General features: G+C 46.3%; 1 protein-coding gene across 8 annotated transcripts in view; it reads right to left on the bottom strand.

Moving 5' to 3' along the window:
• Positions 1-286: 286 nt before the first annotated feature.
• The window catches only part of TENT4A (terminal nucleotidyltransferase 4A), a 44112-nt gene continuing 22594 nt past the window's right edge, over positions 287-21804 (bottom strand). For 3 of the 8 annotated variants that reach the window (XM_073993127.1, XM_045393529.2, XM_073993128.1), the window contains exons 2-13: positions 19466-19589; positions 18374-18420; positions 17257-17377; positions 14445-14552; positions 13216-13344; positions 10628-10841; positions 8794-8920; positions 7656-7756; positions 6794-6966; positions 6153-6311; positions 4297-4461; positions 287-2577 (exon numbers count right to left, since the gene is read on the bottom strand). In XM_073993127.1, the coding sequence (XP_073849228.1) occupies positions 2383-2577; positions 4297-4461; positions 6153-6311; positions 6794-6966; positions 7656-7756; positions 8794-8920; positions 10628-10841; positions 13216-13344; positions 14445-14552; positions 17257-17377; positions 18374-18420; positions 19466-19555 (1629 nt within the window). In that variant the 5' untranslated portion in view covers positions 19556-19589 and the 3' untranslated portion in view covers positions 287-2382. The remainder of the gene's footprint in view (positions 2578-4296; positions 4462-6152; positions 6312-6793; positions 6967-7655; positions 7757-8793; positions 8921-10627; positions 10842-13215; positions 13345-14444; positions 14553-17256; positions 17378-18373; positions 18421-19465; positions 19590-21804) is intronic. The other 5 variants (XM_005556575.4, XM_073993129.1, XM_065546082.2 and 2 more) reach the window with 4 other exon arrangements.

The following is a 21804-nucleotide window of genomic DNA, read 5'->3' as shown; positions in this document are numbered from 1 at the left end:
AAGCATTTCTCATGCCTCACCCTCCCGAGTAGCTGGGATTACAGCTACTCAGTGAGTCACCATGCCCGGCTAATTTTTGTATTTTCACCTCCTCCTACTTTAATGGACCAGTGACAACATAATCTCCCTGCCGCAACTTGCTTTATAGGACTGGGATCATCTGCCTTCTTTTGAATCTTATTTAGAATAACTGGTTAACGTATTGCCCTAATTTAGAAATTCAAAACTGAAAATGTGGAAGCCGCTCTTACCCTTGAAAGCATACACTTGAACACAAACACAAAACTGGTTTCCAAAGTTTATTAAAAATCAAAGAATAGAAAAACTTTACATAAAAATATGTCAATTTTAGCTTCCATATTGTTGTCCACACACAAAAAAATCGAAACATGATATCTTTTGTCAAACCTGTAGCACACAACCACAGTGGTAGCCAGGCCAATTCATCTGCTTCACCATGACGGAAATGGAACATGGTACCTGTGTCTATGAATCGAGCTTTAAAATGCACACCCCACGGGACACTCACTGCCGGCCCCGTAGTGGTTTCCTTAATGTGGGTTTACAGTCAATATTGCTAATGCGTAGAGATTAGTACAGGCCTACAGATCAGTTTTTATAAATATTCTTTATCAATAGGTTCACAATTTAAATATTTTAAATATTTTTGATAACTTTCGGTCATCGAGAACTGCAGACACAGTGTGCTACTCTATTCTGGAATGCCTCCTAGAGAACCTGCAGTCGCAGCCGACAGCTCCCAATGACAGAGTGAGCCAGTCCTGCTTCAAAAGGGCAGACCGCAGACATTTTAAAGCTTGTCCTTGCTGGGCGTCCATCACATTCAGAGATCAATCTAGAACTCCCCACTGCTGCACATCCATCAGATGTCATGGTAATAAGTATCTTGTCTCGACATTCTCCACTAGTGGACTTCAAAGACCAACCTACCTGTAGTGTTTAGCAAGACCAGACCCCTGTTTTAACAACAGGAAGTCAGATGGCCTACAAGATGCAACCAACTCCCAGGACAACTGTGGTGCTCCAAAAACTCAGGGTTAGGCAGGATGGATATATTCTTGTTCAAAAAAAGGTAACAAAGACAGTGGTTGTTGTGGCAGAATACACTTGCATAGTATACCTGTATGCTTCCGACGTCGGGCGCCAGCGGTCCCGGCCCCAACGCTGGGCTGTGCTCTCCTGCGACATGATCCATTAAAACACTCCCCACGGCGCACTGGGCAGCTGAAGCACTTCTCCTAGATTTGCTCTTAACAGAACGAATGCATACGCTACAGATTCCTCAATGGAATCAACAGAATTCCTTTCTCCACATTCCTAAAACTGGGTACCACGGTCCGCAATAATAGTCACCAGACCCATCATCACAGGCTATGTCACTAAAACTGACTGAAACATTTTCCAGTTCACATTTTCCTAAAGATTTTATAATGTGACAACCCTTCTCTCCTTAGAAAGTTATACTTCTGGCACTTGAAATGCTGGATTTGTTGTCCAGTTTAAAAGAACTGAAAACCAAAACATTAAAACTCTGTGGTCAGAGCAAGACAACGGCCTGGGGCCCGACAGCAGGGCCACGGGCAGTCCGTCAGGTGGCTCTGGAGCCGAGCCCTCTGGAAAACCGTCAGGGCGACCTGACTCCTTCACTCACTCCGACCAAAAGAAAAGAATCAAAATAAAACCCCAAACCCCTCATCATGGTGTTTGTAACGATGCTCGTCAGACAACCAGCCGACACGATGACCCAACTTAGAAAATGCAGCTCGGGAAAGGACCTAAGCTTGTTTAAAAAAAATTCCCTCCTCCCTTAAATATAACTTATGTGAAAATAGGAAATTAAATAAAAAATATCTGAGTTATTGCACAAATCATAGGTTTTCAATATTTACATAGAAAAACAGTTCTGAAATTTCAAACAAAATGTGAGGGCAGTAAAACAATGACCTCCCAAGCCTATCCATGGAGGAAAGACACACGAACGGGGTTTGATCTCCTCTGCTGCTTTGACAAACAGGAAATGAAAATAGCAAACCGCGAAGGAACAGACACGGCTACCGCAAACCGCAAGCGCATGTTCACGTCCCTGCAGTTCCTGAGCCTGACCTGCCTCAGCACTGAAGGAAGAATCCTGGGAAGGCAGAAAACAACGTCCACGTTTAATAAGGCTTCACAGATGAGCACAACGAGCTGTTCTTGAAGATGGACGCGACCACCACACAAAGAAACATGCAGAGTGATCAGCGGCGGGCGTGCCGTGAGCCCGGCTGACGTGCGGGGTGCTGGTCTCGGTTCCCCTGCCGGTGGCCGAGGCCGCGGGGCAGTCTGCGGAGGGGTGGGGGAGGCCGACGCAGCCAGGAGCCATTATCTGCTGAGGCTCACGGGCAGACTGTCCCGCGTGTGTGTGTGTTTTTTCCTCCTCCATCCGGTGCGGTTATACTGGTGGTGTCCCCTGTTGCCCACAGGGGGCCGCACACCTCCGCTACCCACAGAGCTGTAGCCGCCGCCTTGGGTGTGGCCATGAGAGCCCTTCATGGACAGTTTCATGCCGTTGTGCTGCTGGAGAAAGAGAGAGACAGCAATGTTGGAGCCAGACAACAGGCACAATGCCCACGTCCTCCGGCAGTGACCACACTAAGCGCCGACGTGATGTTACGTAGGGAGGAGGGATGGACACCTGCCCTCTGGGACTTTCCAACTCTTCCATTTGACAGAAAAGTATTCTTCCCATTCCGTGACTGACTGAAGGCAACAACCATATACCAGGATCAAACCACACAAATTCAGCAGAACCTCACTTCTAACTTGTTCTACTTATCCATAGAAATAAGAAGGTCCCTGGCCAGGTGCCAGTGCCTTGCGCCTGTAATTCCAGCACTTTGGGAGGCTGAAGCAGGCAGCTCACTTGAGGTCAGGAGCTCGAGACCAGCCTGACCAACATGGTGAAACCCCGTCTCTACTAAAAATACAAAAATTGGCTGGGTGTGGCGGCACACACCTATAATTCCAGCTACTTGAGAGGCTGAGGCACAAGAATTGCTTGAACCCGGGAGGCGGAGGTTGCAGTGAGCTGAGATCACACCACTGCACTCCAGCCTGGGGGATGGAGTGAGATTCTGTCCCAAAAAAAAAGAAATAAGAAGGTCCCGGTCATGTTCTTCCCCCAACTGTGACCTTCTAGAAACAAGCGAGTCACACATGCCAGGGCCTGGTACTCTCGCCCTCAGCAGCCTGTCGATCCCGGCATGCAGCAGCCTGTGCTTGGGCTGCACCCAAAGCACATTCTCCGCACTGCAAGGTCCCGGCCAAGCAGACTGAGAGGAAACACACGCCGGCTTTAGGGAAGTCTCAGAGCAGGACAAACAGCAGGAGGAGGCTGGGAAAGCAAAGCCAAAATGCAACGAAGGAGCTGCTGTGCGAAGTTGTTCTTTCACCCTGAATGTGTCTATGGGGGATGCATAAATCCAAGAGGAAATGTTCTATGACTTAACTCCTAAAAACAACCATCATACAACACAGGGCCAAAGACGCAAGCCTCAAGAATAAAACTTTCTGGCAAAGTAGGATTAGACAAGCAAAGGAGGAGTGGAGTAGAGTAAGAGGTGTGGACACCAATGAAAGTACCGAGCATCCGCACAGCCCAAGGGAACATCACGCATGATAGAGGCTGACCTGGAAGATCCTCGTCATGGCTCTCCCAATCATTCAGGTACTTCAAGAACATAGGAACCTAACGTGACCTGTTTTTTCCGTGCACACAGCTGCACTTGTGAGGAGCCACACGGGCAGGCATGCCAGGATCCTGCTGAGGCCCAGCACACAGCTCTGCCCACCCTGATGCTTGCTCCTACCCCAGGTGGGGATCAGGCAACGTGGGAATGACAGCAGCATACATGGGACATCATGGCAAGATCTGCTCTTGGTTTTATCATTTGCTTCTTAGAAACCGAGGTATTTAGCATATAAATGAATTATATAAATGGGAAAAGAAAAGTCTTCATTTTGAGCCTTATTTCAACTTTTAGTTTTATGCTAATCAGTTCAACAGAGGAATTAAGAGATGTTTGTGGCAACCAATTAAACTGTATCTTACATCTTAAAATAGTTTAACTTTTTAAAGTTTTGTTTGGAAAGACAAGCAAACATGAGGCTGAATGACAAGAAAGCAAATTCCGTTTTCAAATGATCTCTCTGGAATTCTCTTTGGAGGAGAAAACATTCAGCACCACCTCTCACATGGCAGCTTGAACAGGTGAACGCACCAGGAAAGAGCTATACCTTATGATACAGATGAGGGCTCGAGAGCGGGTTGGGGGACGCTGAGGGAATGGCCGGGGAAGACATGTGGTGGACGGCCTTCAAAGACGCAGTTCCTTCTACACCAGCTTGTCTGCAAGGAACAGGAGCAACCCCTAGGGTCGGTGGAGGTATAGTAAACCTGGTCTAGGAAGAAAACAACAGAGACGGCCATGGGTACCAAATCAATCACAGGAAAACCATCCGGCTTCTAAAGCTCAGCACCGCCACAGGGCAGCTCATAAATGGCACAGTTGCATGTGGGCTCCATAAAGCAGTTTGTTTCACTATAACCTAACAATACTGTGCTTTGAATTAGAAATACCTCATATTCTGAAACAGCAATTAGAATATAAAGTATGCCCAGTAATCCAAGTCATAAAGTTTAAAACTCATTGAAGATCAAACGACTCAAAACATTAGCATCGTCAGAATAACAACTGTCACCCCCGTGATGAATCCACGACTCACACACTGAACTCGGGGTCAGAGACCGAGACTGGCCTGACTGGTGGCCCAAGGGGCCGTGGGACGGCCGGCAGATCCATCCTTGCCTGCTGTCCAGGTCCCGGGCTGCTTCTACGTCAGCATCACCCATTACTGTCAGCAGCAGAAGCACACTAACAAGAACCCCTTTTCTCAGACTTGCAACACTGACCTCGTTGCATCTTGGCATCCCATGCATTTACCCCAACCACCTCTGGAGATCGACTGTGGACAAGAGTCTTCTTAGATAACAACCTAGAAACCCTCAGCGTCCCTAGACTTCACGCGCGAACCACACAAGCAGCCGCAGAGTGTGGCTCTGGAGCTCAGCAGCCGCACTGGGCTCTCAAGGGCCCCAAGGCTTGTGGGTGGTTAAAACAAACACCTTTGTGACACATGGCCCAGGACGTCAGGGCCAGTGTGATGACCATAAAAAGGCAACCAAGTTTATCTGTGGTATAATTCATTTTAAGAGTGTAAATGATTGCCTCAGAATTTTACATTTATGCAGTAATTAGACACGTTATGGTGTCTGGCTGGGCCATGGCTCTGCTCATCAACTCTGTGGGTCATTACAGAGCCAGCATTCCAGAAGCTCTGCCAGAATCAGGGTGGATCCTGTGAGCATGTCTTCCCCAGAGCAGAGTGCAAAACTCCAAGTAATGAGTCAAGATACTTTTGCATATACCTACATAGTTTTATGCTCAAATTACACCCCACATTTCAGAAAATGGTTTTAAGTCAATTAACATGTTGGGTTTTATACCCACACATATTCCAGTGATGTATAATCGGAAGTAGATACAAAATTTAGTATTTATAAAATTCTCCTTTAGATTTCTAATTTTATCTAAATTTTAGAAACAGACAGTACATTCTAACAGAAAAAGCCTTAGAAAGTATGCCTAATTTGAAACATGAAAAAAGTCCAATAAGTTCACATTAAAACTTTTAAAAAAGTCTCAACACTGAGATTCTGAGAGGAAGTAGGGACAAGTGTCTGGCGCTGCCTGGTGCCCGGCTAAGTGGGTCGCGACTGAGTCGCTCTCTCAAGATGATCCTCGACAGCAGTCTCATGCTGGGGCAGTGAGGAAACTTATAGGAAGGCAGTCGACCTGGCCCCCGTGAAAAGCCACGGCAGCACTCGAGAACCAGTCTCCTCACTGCTGAAACTCTACATGGTGGGCCTCAACACCACAAAAAAGACAGGATTTCCTAGAATAAGACAGCAATGGCCAAAGACTCAAAAAGTTACTCTTCGAATTCAAAGGACCATGAATCTCTAGCGCATATCACAGCTCAGATGCCCTTCCCGGGGCCACCACCGGGAAGGGCACCAGAGGGCCACGTACCTGGCTGTTGGTTGTCATGATCAGTGTTCTGGAAGTGGTGGGCTGAGGTTTGCCACTGGGCATTGGCAAGGCGGTGGGTAAGCCGGCCATGAGAGGAGCTGGCGCTTGCAGACTGAACTGGTAAACACTAGGCGTTGTGCAGGGCGGTGTGTCTGAATCCTTGAACCCGGTACAAAAAACAACAAGGACAGCTGTACCACAAAGGTGCACTACTACTTCCTTCAAGCTATGAAAAGAAACGCCTGCCTCCAGGCTGGCTATGAAAGGTTATTTGAATTAAGTCTAACTTCTGAACGGGCAGCCCAAATCTACCCAGGCTTCCTTCAAGTAATTTCATCAAAACTGAAACAGAATGTTAAAGGAAATACAGAAGAGATACTTGGATTTAATTTTTTTTTAAATCTGTGAAGAGGATTACTGCCCTCGACAGCCGCATGAGCCAGACAGGTTCAGAAGGTTCACAGTGGGGGAAAGGAAGCCTGGTGCCGACATCACGGGGCTGCCCTCCCACCCACTCCACACACATAAAAGGAAACAAAACCTGAGCAAACCTAAGGGGGAGATTTTAAGCTCACAGCTATGGACATTTACCAGAGACACAAACTGTCCAACAGACACACGGAGGAGGGGAGGGCACTCACAACGTCACTCCCAGAAAGTGAAGACACAGATGAGGCTGAGGAGCCTGAAGACAGGAGCTGGGGGCTGGACAGCGACAAAGTCAAGCGCTGGCCGTAGGGAGACTCGGGCTCTCGGTTCTGCGTCTGCTCCCCATTGCACGTGGCTATTCGCTCTTTAATCTTGATCCTGTTGTCTGTGGAGGGAAAAAGTCTTGGTTAATAACTCCTGAGAACTGTGGCGTGGAGCCGCCCCGGCAGCATCAGTCATGGGTTCTGCTGAGCCGGGAATGCTGCTAATGTGACTGACAAACCCAACATTAGGTTTTGCTTAATTTTAAAAATTATAGTCAATTAGTTATTGGAAAACATTAAACATGCTTGTAACAACTTGGGTATGCAAATCATCTTCAAATGTGAACTTTCTAAAATCTAAATATAGATCAAGTATTTTTTATGAAAATTTGGCACCCATATAAGGATGTACTGTAAGTACAAATAAATACACACTGGATTTCAAAGACTTAGTACAAAAAATGGCTATAAAATATCTCAATCATTTTTATGTTGATTACATGTTGAAATGTTAACATTTTGACTTCAGTTGAATAAAATCTACCAAAATTATTTCACCTGTTTCTTTTCACATTTGACACGGCCCTAGAAACTTTGAAATTCTATGTGTGGCATGCATTTGAAATTCTATGTGTGGCATTGTTTCTACTGGACAGTGCTGCTCTAGATCTTATTGTGTTTTTAATTAATGCTCATCAGAAAAACTAGCTATCTTCTTAATTTGACCAATTTACCACAAAGGAATAGAGACACTTCTGCATGAACACGCCAGCCAGTGGTTAGGATGAACACAAATGAATTAATCTCTCACCCATCCCCGGCGACGGGTGGGCTTTGCTGCCCCACTTCTCTTTGATCCACCTCCGGTAGTCAATTACCTCCTGAGTTACTTTGATGATTCTTCCTAAAGTACTGCAAAGGGACATTGTTGGAGATCAACAGAGTACAACAGGTATCAGGGAGTTAGAACCCCTCTTGAGCAGTTACCTTATACCCCTAACAGATCATCTCACTAGGTGAAGGACAGTAGGAAGGGAGCTAAAATACATTTACAAATATATATGACTTCTAATGATTCAGCTCCAGCACACCCTGGATCGCAGTACATCTACCTACAGAAGACCACTGTGAAAGGCAGCTCCAAGTAGGGGAGCGTGGCCTTCCCACCCTCGATGGTCACACAGTGCTGACATTTCACCTCCCACTGCACAGGCGAGAATGGAGATGGTACTGAGATGAGTGCCCTACACGGGGCCCAGAGCTCCGCCTGAAAACACCGAGCAGACAGCGGCTCAGGAACACACAGAGCTCCAGCACCACCAGCGCCTGCAGCAGCTGCTGAGCCAGGCCTCGAAATCTGTTTATTCCATCATCCACCATGGAACAGATTTATCAAACTGTTTCAAATTCCACTCTTGACGACCACGTTACTCTTCCTTCCCATTCCTATCTCATCTCCCACCCCCTCCAATCCCACCACTACCACCACCACAGCATCATCTGGGTCAGAAGTAAATACATCTGACTACATTTTGGGACTGTAAAAATGGCCCAAAATGTAGAACAAGGGACGAGTGTACATAAGAGAAGATGGTAGGGATTGGGTGATCAGATACATTCACTTAGAAAGTGAATGTTTATGCTTTCAAGGCTGGAGAAAAAGCATCATGTTCCAAAGTTTTGAAAGCTAGAAATCACCTCTCCAAAACAAAAGACCCTGAAGAAAATGTCAAATCTCCAAGAAAGAAATTTTCAACTCTCAACCATGGATGAATCCCATACAGCCATCCCACATTCCTAGAAGGCCTTCCTTCACCAACATATCCAAATTCTACTGAAATACGACAGAACATCCCTTCATAAATTTCATGGAGGTAAATGACACAGGAAAGGGGTAACTACCATCCCACAGGCATGCTGAGCCCAGACACAGACACGCAACCCATTACCTTTCGGCGTCTCTGTTTGGATAGGACCTGGCCAGCGGTGACACGGCATGGCTGAGCACTATGTAGGCATAGTCGAAGACCTGCTTCACCTGCATGGCGCCATAGGAGCTCCGGCCAACATCATTCCCTGCAGCAAAAAGGCTATGTCAGACTCTCCCCACACGCACACCATCGTCCACATTTCAGATCTTGTCATACAAGTGACTCTGAAGCAGGCCCTCACCAGCAAAGCCCAGACAGGCGAACACAATGGGCACGCATGGCAGTTGGCACTAGCAAAGGCCCTGTCAATCACCATACACAGGGCACGGTCTGTGAGTGCCGAGGGGCCTGGTCTGCATCATCATTGCCCACGTGCTCACGGCCCACCTCATGAAGGCAGCTGCCATTCACAGACGGAGCAACAGCTCACAAAAAGCCCGCTCTCCAGGTGGCAGACATACAAGGAAGCCAAAAGCTACCATTGTGCAGACCGGAGCACCGACCCAGTGTGATAGCCGATCTGACAATCAGGAGGCCTCACAAGGCAGTCAGAAGGGCAGCTAGCCCAAAGTGCACCCCAACTCAGTCAACACTAACGGAACCTGCAGGAAGTGAATCCTTTAGAATGGAATGTGAATTCTCATGTGTGGAAAACTGGGACAGCAAATCAAAGAAATCTGTCACAGAAGTCACCAAGGAAGTCAGTCAAGAGGAGCTTACTTTTCATCAGAAAAGCACTGTTTCGAATTTTAATCTACATACAACTCATTCTTCACAATCAGGTTAAGTGTAGATTTTTTTTAAAGGACATATATTCTAAGTACCGGAATTTTATCTTTTCTAGGTTTATATTATATATCTCAATGATTATGTGGGTCTTTGTTTTTTTGAGTACATTTCAGTAGACACTTGAAGACAATGGCAATGTCTCCAATGTGACTGATCCAACAGACAAAAAGATGGATGATACACTGCCACACCGTGCTACCAAAAAAACCACTCAAGAGCCTGCATAAATCACGCCATCTACAAGCAAAAACAAAACACATCAGCCAATGTGTTTTCCCTGAGATGATCTTTAGGAAATAAAGTCAAAAGCCAAGTGACTAACAGGTTTGCGTTGTGGGATGTGTTCAACAAGATAACAATAATAAACATTAATATCCATATACGAAAAAAGTGGAGAAATACATGTCCAAATAAAGGGATTATGGCATCTACTGTTTTTCTATATTACATACTTCTGGGAAACAAATGATTTAGGATGAATACGGAATACTTCTATAATCAGAAAAAAAAAGATTTTCCTTAATTCTGCTTTATTATAGAATGTAAACAGTTGGAAAGACAAAAGTTAATTAGAAGCATTAAATAAGGATTTCTCAAAGTGTCATTATTAACTGGTTAGTATAAGAGAAACCTGTGGCTGGGCATGGTGGCTCACGCCTGTAATCCCAGCACTCTGGGAGGCTGAGGCAGGTAGATCACAAGGTCAGGAGATCAAGACCATCCTGGCTAACATGGTGAAACCCCATCTCTACTAAAAATACAAAAAATTAGCTGGGAGTGGTGGTGGGTGCCTGTAGTCCCAGCTACTCAGGAGGCTGAGGCAGGAGAATGGCGTGAACCCGGGAGGCGGAGCTTGCAGTGAGCCGAGATCACGTCACTGCACTCCAACCTGGGCGACAGAACGAGACTGTCTCAAAAAAAAAAAAAAAAAAAAAAAGAGAAACCTGCATCAAGAGCAAATGAATTGCCCGAGGCTTTCAGAGCCCCAACATAGCCCCCACACCTCCCCCCCAACCCCCGAAGCTGGCCTAGCTCCCAGCAGTGGAGGTCGGGGAGCCCTTACCTGGCAGCAGGGGGTCCTCAATGCACAGCATCGACGGTCTGTACCCGCTGGTCATGGCTTTCATGATCTCCTCTTTGGCAATATAGGCACCTCCTTCTTTGATTCTAATACCGGTTTTCAAGTAATTAAAATTTCTCCCATAGAGTTCAAAAAATTCTACAAGAAGCATTCCAAGGTTTTCATCAGCTCTCCGGGCATCAATTCTTGGATGCAACTGTAAAAGCAATGCATCCACAATTTGTATGGATTCAGGGCATGTTCTAAAGAAAATAGGATGCAACGAAGTCTGCCGTCCAGCAGCCTCTTCAAGGCAATACCAGTGAGAGGCACTCGCTCACTCACCAGCACCACGAGGAAGCCTGAACAGCAGCCTCTTCAATGAGGAGTGTTCAAAAGGAATACAATGTACTAATCTCAATTTTATTGTCGTTTAATTTTTGGAATTGTTAATCCATACAGCAAACTTCCTGCAAACACAGATACTTGATTAACCAAATATTGGCAAATAAGTTGACTATATTCTGCATAACTTAGTTGTGTGGATGGTAGATGTAATTTCAGATTCTCACCATCCTAATTTTGTTATGCTGAAGTACAACCAACAGGGGTCAGTGTTAGACTGAACAGTATGGTGGTATCACATAAAACCAGAAAGTGAAATGACTGATTTCAGCTGAGTATAGGCCATCAGTATTGCATCATAATATCTATAGCAAGCTTCCATCCTGCTTGCACACAGATGAGCACCACTCTCAGTTCAGTGCCATATCGTCTTCAAAAGCAGGCATTGGGCTTGTTCTGAACTAAACCACTGTCCACCACACCTCCTGACGGTCATAATTCTCAGCTGTCCAGACCTGCATTGCCCACATGTCTATTTAAATGAACTAAAACAAATTAATTAAAAATCCAGCTTGTTGCTCTCACCAGCCACACTGCAATACTCAGTAGCCACATGTGGCACCAAGCCCCTTGCCGGACCATGCAGAAGTGGCCGTCACCATCACAGAGAATTCTATCGGACAGTGCCAACTAGAAAGGGATGGACAAGGGCACATGAGAGAAATCCCTCAGAGAAGCACGGTGCTTGAAACTATTTATAACACAGAGTGCCAGGAGGAGCTGCAGCTCGAAAGCATACAAATGTTTTTAAGGTTCAGAAGAATCCCGGAGTTCTCTGCGTATTTCCACCACACAAGAGGAGGATTCCAATTCTGGCCTCACCTTTATTCCCTTCCTTATTCCTTGTCTTTTAGCCAAAATCACATATCCAAGAGCCTGGCCAGTGGCAGGGTGGGCCTCCTCCCCTCACTCAGTCAAGAAACTCAAATGTTGCCACAGTCACACCGCTGAGGCAGGACAAGCTCTGGGCACTGGACAGGCACAGGGATGTGGCAGTGAACCCAGGAATCTGACTCATGCTATGGTGGCCTCCTGTGGGGTCACAGGATCACTGAAAGGACCCCCTGAGGGGGTGGCAGGAGGCCCTGGGCCCAGGCACACATGGCACATGCATGATCAAAGTATTAAGTAGCTGTTGTTACTACAAGGCCATGAAAATAGTGCAAGTCAGGAGTATATTAGTAAAGAACAGAGGCCCATGTTTAGTTCAAAATAATGTCCAAAAACTATGGAAGAAAGGCTATACACTAACGGCCACATCTCAGAGGGGAAAGTGAAAACAGGACAGTGTGACTTGAACTGTAAGAAAACAGACATGGAATTCCATTTTCACTACTCTTAAAGCATCTCTGCAGAGACAGACCAAGGAAGCTGCGATCATCACAGGTGGTTACCCAGTGGTTCTACTATCATAGCATTCACGACAGTGAGAACATTACCAAATCATGAACAGAAACGGCTCACTCAGCACAATCACAAGTACAACATTAATGGTAAACATGGACAAATCCAGTTGTGCAGCTAAATTATACAGGCAAGATTCTGTAAAGAACAGAATTCTTCACTCAAGAAAATATAAACACAATACTGTTTCAATTAGAGATGATTTTAAATGTTTAAAAAGTGTAAGTACAGTTTATCAATACATCACAGCATTTAACAATATTTTTTAAAACACATCTGTTTTCTACTGACAGATTTTCCATGTTACTCAACAAAATAAGGACCACATATAATTTCAGACAAAATAATGAGGTTTCATCAATTGAGAAAGCAATCTTGTAAATCCTTTTCTCATATGTGGTACCAAACTTTATTCTGAGACAATTTTTTTTCAATATAAATCACAGGCAAGCACCAACAAATGTTTATTGTTTACCATGAAATGGACATTTCTGAATATAGAGAACTCCTTGAGCTTGCACTGATGTGCACTGGACCCACAGAACCAGATGGGCACCCCGCACTAACCGTTACACCCAGTACAAAATGAGCTACAAAGGAGCCTCCAGAAAGGTGCATTGATCAAGAGGGTTTTAATATAAGAATCAGAAATCAGCCTCTAACAAATTGAAACAATATAGTAAAAGGAGAGCAAAGGCTGCTGGAACCTACAGGACAACTGGTTGGAAAAGTCTACTCTTACACATGTCTCAACAGAAACGGTCGCAAGAAAGCATACGTACCTGTAGAAAGCTAATGGCCATTAAAATTAGGCTGTATGAGCTAATTCCACCTGTAAAAACTTCATTCAGGTCCCTCTGCAGAAGGAACTGTTTCAATACTAAAATCAAGTAAGGCAGCAATGAATATTTCTGTAAATTCCAAAAGAAAAAGATTTATTGAGTAATTACCATACTTTCAAAGAGATTTCACATAGCAAATTACACAAGACAGAAAGGAACGTTTCCTCCATCCTCTTGCCCATCTGAAGACTCTCAGTAAGTCTCAAACTGGTTGGGAGACGCTAAGAATTAATTTCCTGAGGGGCTTGTGAAAATCGAGACTGTGGAGCTCTCCCTCGGTTATGACTCAGCAGGGGTGCACCCCCACCATGAAGAGTCCACAGGCACAAAGGAACTCAAGGAGAGACCAGTGCGTTCGCTGGAGTGTTTATGTGCTTGCTACGCAGGCCGTGAGGACAGTGGGGGCCTCCGGAGCAGGAGAGCAGAGTGAGGGTGGCAAGGAAGGCAGAGCGGCAGGAGATGACAGGAGGGAGGGAAAGCCTGGCTGCTGCTGTCCGTGTTGTGCTGGGGGCAGACGTGCTCCTTCAGACCAGATGACAAGGGGGAAGGGGGAACCTGAAGGGCAAGGCCCTTGAAAATGGAACAAGACGGGACCAGATTGCAGGGGTGGATTTGCCCCTGCTAAGGACTACAATGGCCTCTACTGTAACAGGATTTGCCCCTGCTAAGGACTGCACAGTCTCTACAGTAACAGGAAGGAAGTCACGACCACCCGGGGGTCGTGAACATGGTCAGAGTCCCAAATACATCAGCTCAACCAAATCTCTCTGCCCATCCTCAGGCACTGAGACCACCCAAAGTGAGTATATCTAAGACACCTCATGATTTATCAACTTCCACTGGACCCCTGCGCAAAACCTGCCAATGAGGCACGCTGAGCTAGAAGCAGTCTCTTTGTAATAACTGGAAACAACATTTTAACAAAGCCCTCTAAAATAGTTGTCAACTTCATAAAACGGTTACTCAAGAAAAGCAAATTTTAAAAACAGCTATGTAATTTCAAAGTATCTCTAGAAATAGTATTGTAGGAGAAATAATGTAAGTGTAGTCTGTATTACAAAAGACCCCTGTGTGCAGCTGACAGCTGTCAACATCTGTAGGAGAAATGCCGCCGAGCATAAGCACTCCAGTCCTGCACTTCCGCTGCGCGAGGTCACCAAGCACAGTACCTTCATGTAATTCTTGATGAACTCCGCTGCCCGGACACCCGTCTCCATGTTAAAGCTGATGTCAACTTTCACTTCAGTCTCCTGATCTGTGAGCTTTATTATTGGTACCTGTAAAGATTTCATTTTAAGAACTGCTTTAATATGCTGGACTCTCCACAGCCAGGCATCAAAATGCTGCCAAAGCTGTACAGAGGTTTGGTGTTTTTTCTTAGTAATGAAAGGGGGTCAGAGAACATTGTCAGCATCAGTAGTCCCTGAATCCAGGACAACTCCCAGGCCCCAGCCCCTCACAGCAAGGCCCACGTTCTGTCCCGCCCCTGCAGCCCTGGATCAGCACCGGAGGTGACCAAGCATCAAGGAGGACTGAGGGGAGGGAGCTAACAGGGAACATGATGAGTTAGTCTCTGCCACGCCCACCCTACGTGCTGGGATGGGGAGAGGTGCCTGGCCCCCAACTTCTATTTGGTCGAATTTTTGAAATAATTTAATGTAACTTCAAAGCCATTTTTTAAATTGTACGTTATACTGATACTGTTTCTCCAAACAATACTGGTATTGTTTATCTACTTTGGGTTTTCACTCTTTAAGATAATTTTACCAAAAAAACCTTTCCCCTAAAAGATTCAGCAAATAAAGGGCTATTTTAGAAATACTCTCCCCAACAAGAACTGTCACCAAATGGCACTCAAAACCTGCCTGAGCAACTGTCCAGGCCACACTCACGCCCCACCGCCCACCCCACCAGTGAAACTGTGTTCTTCCAGGAAAAAAGGCAATGTTTGGTTTCCTTCAGCCGTGAAGCATTAAAAACGGAGTTCCTTTAACCAAAACAATCAGGGTCTGATGAAAGGTTTAAACACCAGTGAAAGGCAACACAGGGACGGGGCATTCAGTACACACCTATTCTGGGCTTTAATGTCTACACTTGAGGGCAAACCACCAAGGACTCAGCGTGTGAGGACAGGCCAGTGGGGCCAGAGTCACCTGGACGCCACTGCAACCACCAGACAGGGTAAGCTCTGGGGGCCAGCACATTCTAAGAAGGCAGAGAAACAAAACACTTTCCCAAAGAACTCATCAGAAACTGCTTTGGAAGAAGTCAACACTCGATGGCTATGCCTTCCCCGACACCCAGAGTTCAGGAAGCAGCTTCCTTTCCATCTCATGGACTCCTCCCCACAGTCACTCCTGGCACTCTCCTGCCCTACTCTTGCACACACTCACTCACCGCAGCAACCCCAAATCCTGAGGTGAGGAGTAACACTGGAACATTCAGTTTTGGGTTGTCCTCCCAAACAGACAAGCTTTCACCTTAAACTCGGCCCTCGCCCCGGGGCTCTTGTGCCCATGACAGACCGGCTGCATGGTGAGGACGGTCCCTGGAAAGGAGCAGTGGCAGGCTCCAGGATCTCCCTGCAGTCTACACTGGCCTTCAGGCAACAGAGGAAGAGGTACTTAGTAGCCAATATGCGACAGTAATGAGGTCACTGGGACGAAGCAGTTACTGCAACAACTGCTCAACCTACTGTGTGTCCTCAGGACAACCGCACCTTAGTTCTCTACTCCAAAGGTGGTCGCCTGGTCAGGATTCCCATCCACCTCCCCGCTGCCCCTTGGCACACACAGAGGAGCAGCAGACAACAGCGGCCTGGGCTAAACGCAGGTGCTGCCTCGCACTGCCGCCAACCCACCTTGGGCTTACTACCTCACCTCTCTGCACCTGTTTCCTCACCTGTAAAATGAGAAGAGCAACAGTGTCTGCTGGTGAGAGTGGCTGGGAGAGCTAAGTGCAATAAGGCCCATAAGCATTTGAGAAAGTGGCCAGCCAGGGCTCGTCTCATGCTCATGAGAAGAGCCAACAGCCCCTTTTGGAACCTGGGCCTGGAGGAAGCCTCTGGTGCTGCCTGCTCTCTCTGGTCCACATGACAATGACGTGAGCACATGTACTTCGTTAACTTTCACCAAGAGGTGCACCTGGTACATGTGCACTTTTCAGTGCATATATCACGTTTTAAAATTTGCCCCCAGTCCCAATCAAAAGCACCTGACAAGGAATCACCTGAGAAGCATGTGAATGCCCCCTCCCCTACCACCGCACAGGCAGGAGGAAGCTCCCGCCTTAACTGACGCTCTGCTAAACACTAGGAGGATGTGAATCACACACTACATAAGTTGACAGACAAATTTAAAAATGAAATGCTAGCCAGTCGCACAGGTGAGCTAAGAACTGTCATACGACAGGCAAGTACCTCCCAGTCACTGGGGGCTTAGAATCTTGAACTGACATAAACTTTAACAAGTACACACCAGACACAGTCTCATCTCCACACTTCCCCCAAAGAGAAGAGGCTTTTCATATATGTATATATTTTGGAACAACGAAGGAACAGCTAAGTTGTTCCTCTTGAATTTAACGTAGCAAATGGTAATCATAAAAACCATGGTTTAATCATTGAGCCAAACACTCCAAAATGGGCAGCACCTGAACGTCAGTGTCCGCTTTCAGATATGACTCTCCTTTCCTATTCATCCTAACATGAGTAGACACAATCATATATTTTCATTCCAAGAACAGTTGAATGGGCTCACAAATCCCAAAAGTTCAGACTCACTAAACACGTTCTCAGTTGGTGATCATGACTATAAAACAAAAACATAAAACACTTGTCTATACCAGAAGCAGATTAATCATCGAAACCGTGGCCAATAACTGTGTAAAATACCACGAGCTCGTGACACAGGCGTATCCTGTAACCACCTGGGATGTGACGAGGCTCCTGCCCAGTCAGAGGGGCCAAAGCCAGGCACTCACCGTAGCCTTGTCAAGGACTTTGATGGAACACGGCTCAGCCACATTGTGCTTCCGCAGGGCTTGCTCCAGCAGCTGTAAAGGAGGACGCTCCCATTTCCCGAAGACCACCAGGTCTATGTCGCTGACAGAAGAAAATGCACGTCAGCCACTGCTCCCCTTACCACAGCCTACACACTCGTGTGGGCAGGGTAAGCACCACCGCACACGTGCCTGCGTCTCCCCCAAAGGCCAAGACACAATCCCACTAGGCTATGGCCCCTAAGGAAGTGAAATGCAGTTCATAAACTACAGCAAATCCTCGCTGAACCGAAGGGAAGACTTCCATAAGATGGAAAGCAAAGGTTAAATGATTCTCCCAACAGCACTAGGTATGTGAGGGGATTCAGATGAAAACGCCTGCCCCCAAAGCAGGCTGAGGCCCTGCTCTCCCAGCACCTACTCCAGCACTACCTACACTGGATCACTCCTGCAGACTCAGGGATTCCTGGATACCCGAACCTGTTCAATTACCCATTGGCCCTGCTAACATCAACCCCCAAATCCTGAGATTAGAGCCTCTTCAGCCTCCAAATGCTAACTAGCAGTGGGTTAACAGAAGGTAAACTTTTAATGAGATAGTGCACTGAAATTTATTTTGATATCAAGAATCCTTAATGAGAAAATACCAGTTTACATTTTAGAATGCAAACTTGTTTGACATTTTCTTATCAGGTAAAAACCCTTAGAAAATACTATTTAAAGAGAATTTTGCTTGAATCTTCATTAAAACATAAGATCAATTTTTCAAACACATGTTCTAAAGTATCAGCAGAATGTTTTCTATTGCGTTTACTTCCCACAGTCCTCCCACCTGTCTTCTTCACGTTTCCAGCACCCAGCATTTTTGCACCCCAACAAATTAAGTGTGAGGCAAAATGCAAAGCAATGAATTCATAACACTAAATTAAATCTTTCTGCCAATTTCCTTCTGTAACCACAGTCTTTTCCTTCAGCTGGCCTTTTTCCCCTTAGACTCAATTACAAAGAATCTATTTGTAGCCCTTAATATCGCCCAGACACCATCCCAGCCTCTAAATAAGCACAGACACTAGCCCGTGCCATGCAGTCTGGTACTCACCTAGTTGGAAGATAGAGACCTGTACTAAAGCTGCCAAATATCTGTACCTGAAAGAAAGGGAGGTTGCTTTAAAATGTATACCACAGACCAAGCAGCCACACTACCATTACTTCTTACTCCAAGAAAGCCCTCACTATACCCTTGGGTAAAAAATAAAACTACCTTGGAAACTGATGGAGGGGACTGTGTAACAATTAACCAGAAAATTCCCTATAAGTTAAAGACGTGCCCCAAAAAGGAATGTTTAAAAACTCTAAGTTAAGAAGTGAAACAAGTTTTGTCTTCACCCTACAACCCTTCAAAGCTGAGGACTTTCCAGAGCTAGCTTTGAACCCTTCAACCTCTTCTTAAACCCACAGCTAAGGCACTGGGGCAGGGCTTTGTCCTAGGGCTCTGAAGTTTAAAGCCAAAAATATGTATCATTTTTAAAGAGGAGCAGAAAACTGGGTCGTCCTTGCCCACCGCCCACCAAGAGCACACATGCCCCTCACAGCTAGAGCACGGCCAGCCCTGCCGGTCCCCTGAGCCCAGCCAGCAGCAGGGAAGGCTGCTGAGCAGAGCCAGCCAGGGGCAGGCTTCACACCGCCTGCACCAAGCATTCCAGAAGGCCCCTCTCCACATGTCAAAAACACTTGTTCCTTCACCGCAAGAGTGGTGTGTGATGAGGGAACACTTCCAAGTTTTACAAAAATGAACACATTATATGCTACCATGTGTGGTGGTGGGGAAGCAGGGGTGGGTGACAGGGTGAAATTTCTAAATTTAAGGTGAACTTAAGAGAAACAATCACATCATTCTCCCCGCTCCAAAAAAAAAAAAATCCCTCAGCCAATGGTCCTCGCACTTGAGTGTGCGCCAGTGTCACACAGACCCGTGGCCACCGCAGGTGTCGAAGGCATCAGGTGCAGGTGGGCCGGGGGCCGTGCATTCCTAGCATTGCAGGCGACCTGGCCTTCTCAAAGCACACTTGGAGAACTGCTTTCTCGGGCAAACGGGAAAAGGTCTGTGTGGATCCAGCCGACCCATCACCACAGGGCGTTTAAATTTACTCGCACATGACTTGCGGCACAGAACCCCAAAGAACATACTCACATCAGCCGTCGGCCAAAGGTCTTTAACAACAGTTTCGATCCGTTTCACCACCTCTCTTCTCATAGCTGCTTCTTCAGGACAAGGGGACATGAAGTTATAAAAGTCAATTATTTCCTCATGTAGTCTAATGGACAAAAGAGAAAACATACTAGAGTTACAATGAAACGTCACCACGCTTTCTGTTCTGTTCTTACATTAGGATGACACTCAAACATATTTCTGGCCATGAAATTCAGTTTCATTTCTCCTCTGAAAGTATAAAATGAAAACTCTGTGTTCAACAAACTTACACAGTATGACTTAGCAACACTAAACAAGTGAATTTTGTCAATTCCAAGTATCAATAAATTTACAACTGGCCTTTAAAGATTTATCCAAAAAAAATCATCTCAGTGATTCTGCACTGAAAAAAATGAGAGAATTCCATCCAGGAAGTGTGAAAGCAGCTTTCCAATGAATGTGGCACAGTCGGGCACAGGTCTGAGGGTGGGACCCAGCTCCAGTGCATGTCCCAAGGCCCCATCAGCACCTCCCTGAGTGCTTCAGCTAAGGAGGATGGGAGGGACTGAGAATGGGCCAAGGTGTGGGGAAGGAACACATGAACAGGTAAAAAGATATGTGAGTCCTCAGGGGCCCAGCGGCCCAGGTCGCCCAAGCTACCTGGTGACCATCCACTAAATCCAGGTTCCATCTGCCAGTCTCAGCAGAGAGAAACAGGGTCCCTGGAGGCAGAAAAGTTGATCTAATTCAATACTCAAGTATTCTCTCCTTAAGAGGCCAACAAGGAGGTCAACAGCCAGATGCCTGTGGGATAGGAGTAAGTAGGGCCTCTGTCTCTCTTAACAAAAAACTAAAGCAGTGTTTTCAAGCACTAGGAGCAAGGCCTGGAAGACGCCTCATGCCGCCACCTCAAAGGTGCTGATGTCCTGTCACCCCATGGGCTCCAAGAGCTGAGGTCAGCCCTGTGGTCAGTGGCACCAGCCTATGTCATGAGTTAAGGCTGAAGCCTACACCGATGACTGCAGGAAAAGTGCTGTCGCCCTCCTTTCCTTTAAGAGATTAATTAAAGATGGAGAGAGGAGAAAGCAAATTATCCAGTCCCCAGAATTATAACAAATCAAACTCATCTGCTTCCTTAATGCTAGAACTCCTAGGAATTATAACAAATCAAACTTGCCTGTTTCCATTCTAAGTTTCACTAATCAAGCAAAGAGCAGAAGACAAAACAGGGCCAACGAACAGCTGGCAAAGTGGAAGCATATAGCACCTCTTACAGGACCCGCCAGGGGTGAGTCCAAAGGTGAGTGGCCCCACGTCAGCCTACAGTTTGGCTCTTGTGTAAAGTTAATTTCAACTGTCTCTCACCTGAAGTATCGCCACTTCCCACCCTGCCAAAAAAGTCATTTGGAGGAAGTATTCCAAACCGCCCACAGAGGGTTTAAGGCTAGGCTGCAAGCACACATGAGACTCCAGTAGCAGCAAATAAATGCTGGGCACCCTTGCTCATGAAGCACCTGCAAATCAGGCCATCCCTGCAGCCTAATTTTATCTATCACATTTAATTTAAAAAAACATGTGTCTGGATGCGGTGGCTCACGCCTGTAATCCCAGCACTTTGGGTGGCTGAGGTGGGTGGATCACGAGTTCAGGAAATCAAGACCATCCTGGCTAAAATGGTGAAACCCCATCTCTAGTAAAAATAGAAAAAAAATTAGCTAGGCATGGTGGCACGAGCTTGTAGTCCCAGCTACCCAGGAGACTGAGGCAGGAGAATCACTTGAACCCGGGAGGCAGAAGCTGCAGTGGGCCGAGATTCTGCCACTGCACTCCAGCCTGGGCAACAGAGCAAGACTGTCTCACCCCAAAAAAAAAAAAAGTAAGAAAACACGTCACCCTAACCATGGTCCCAATTCAGACAGCCACCAGTCCAGCTGTTAATACATCCCAACATTAAAATATTTTTTCCAAACTGAACTACAAGAGCTTTGAAGTAAAGCTTCTATCTTTTCAACAATTACTGAGCACCAACTACATACTAGGCATTTAACTATCTTTTCTACCTGCTCAGTAGGCCACTTTAAAGTCTGAGATGCTACCTAAAATTTCCTACCACTTAGTAATGTAAGCAGGACTAGATACGGCACGTTAGCAGGTTAATATCCACCCCAGGGAAGAGCCACAGGCCAGCCTCTCTCCATCAGCAAGAGCGTCTGGGTGGACCCCTTTACCTTCACCAGTCACTATCACTGTCACTGCAGAGCTAGGCACAGGCCTGGGCTCTCCATGAGAACAGCACTGGGAAGTCTGTCCACCTAAACCACTACACCACGTGGCCTCCT

This window comes from Macaca fascicularis, chromosome 6 (assembly GCF_037993035.2).
Source record: "Macaca fascicularis isolate 582-1 chromosome 6, T2T-MFA8v1.1".
Classification (NCBI taxonomy): Eukaryota; Metazoa; Chordata; class Mammalia; order Primates; family Cercopithecidae; genus Macaca; species Macaca fascicularis.
This window is presented reverse-complemented; position numbering and strand designations above follow the sequence as displayed.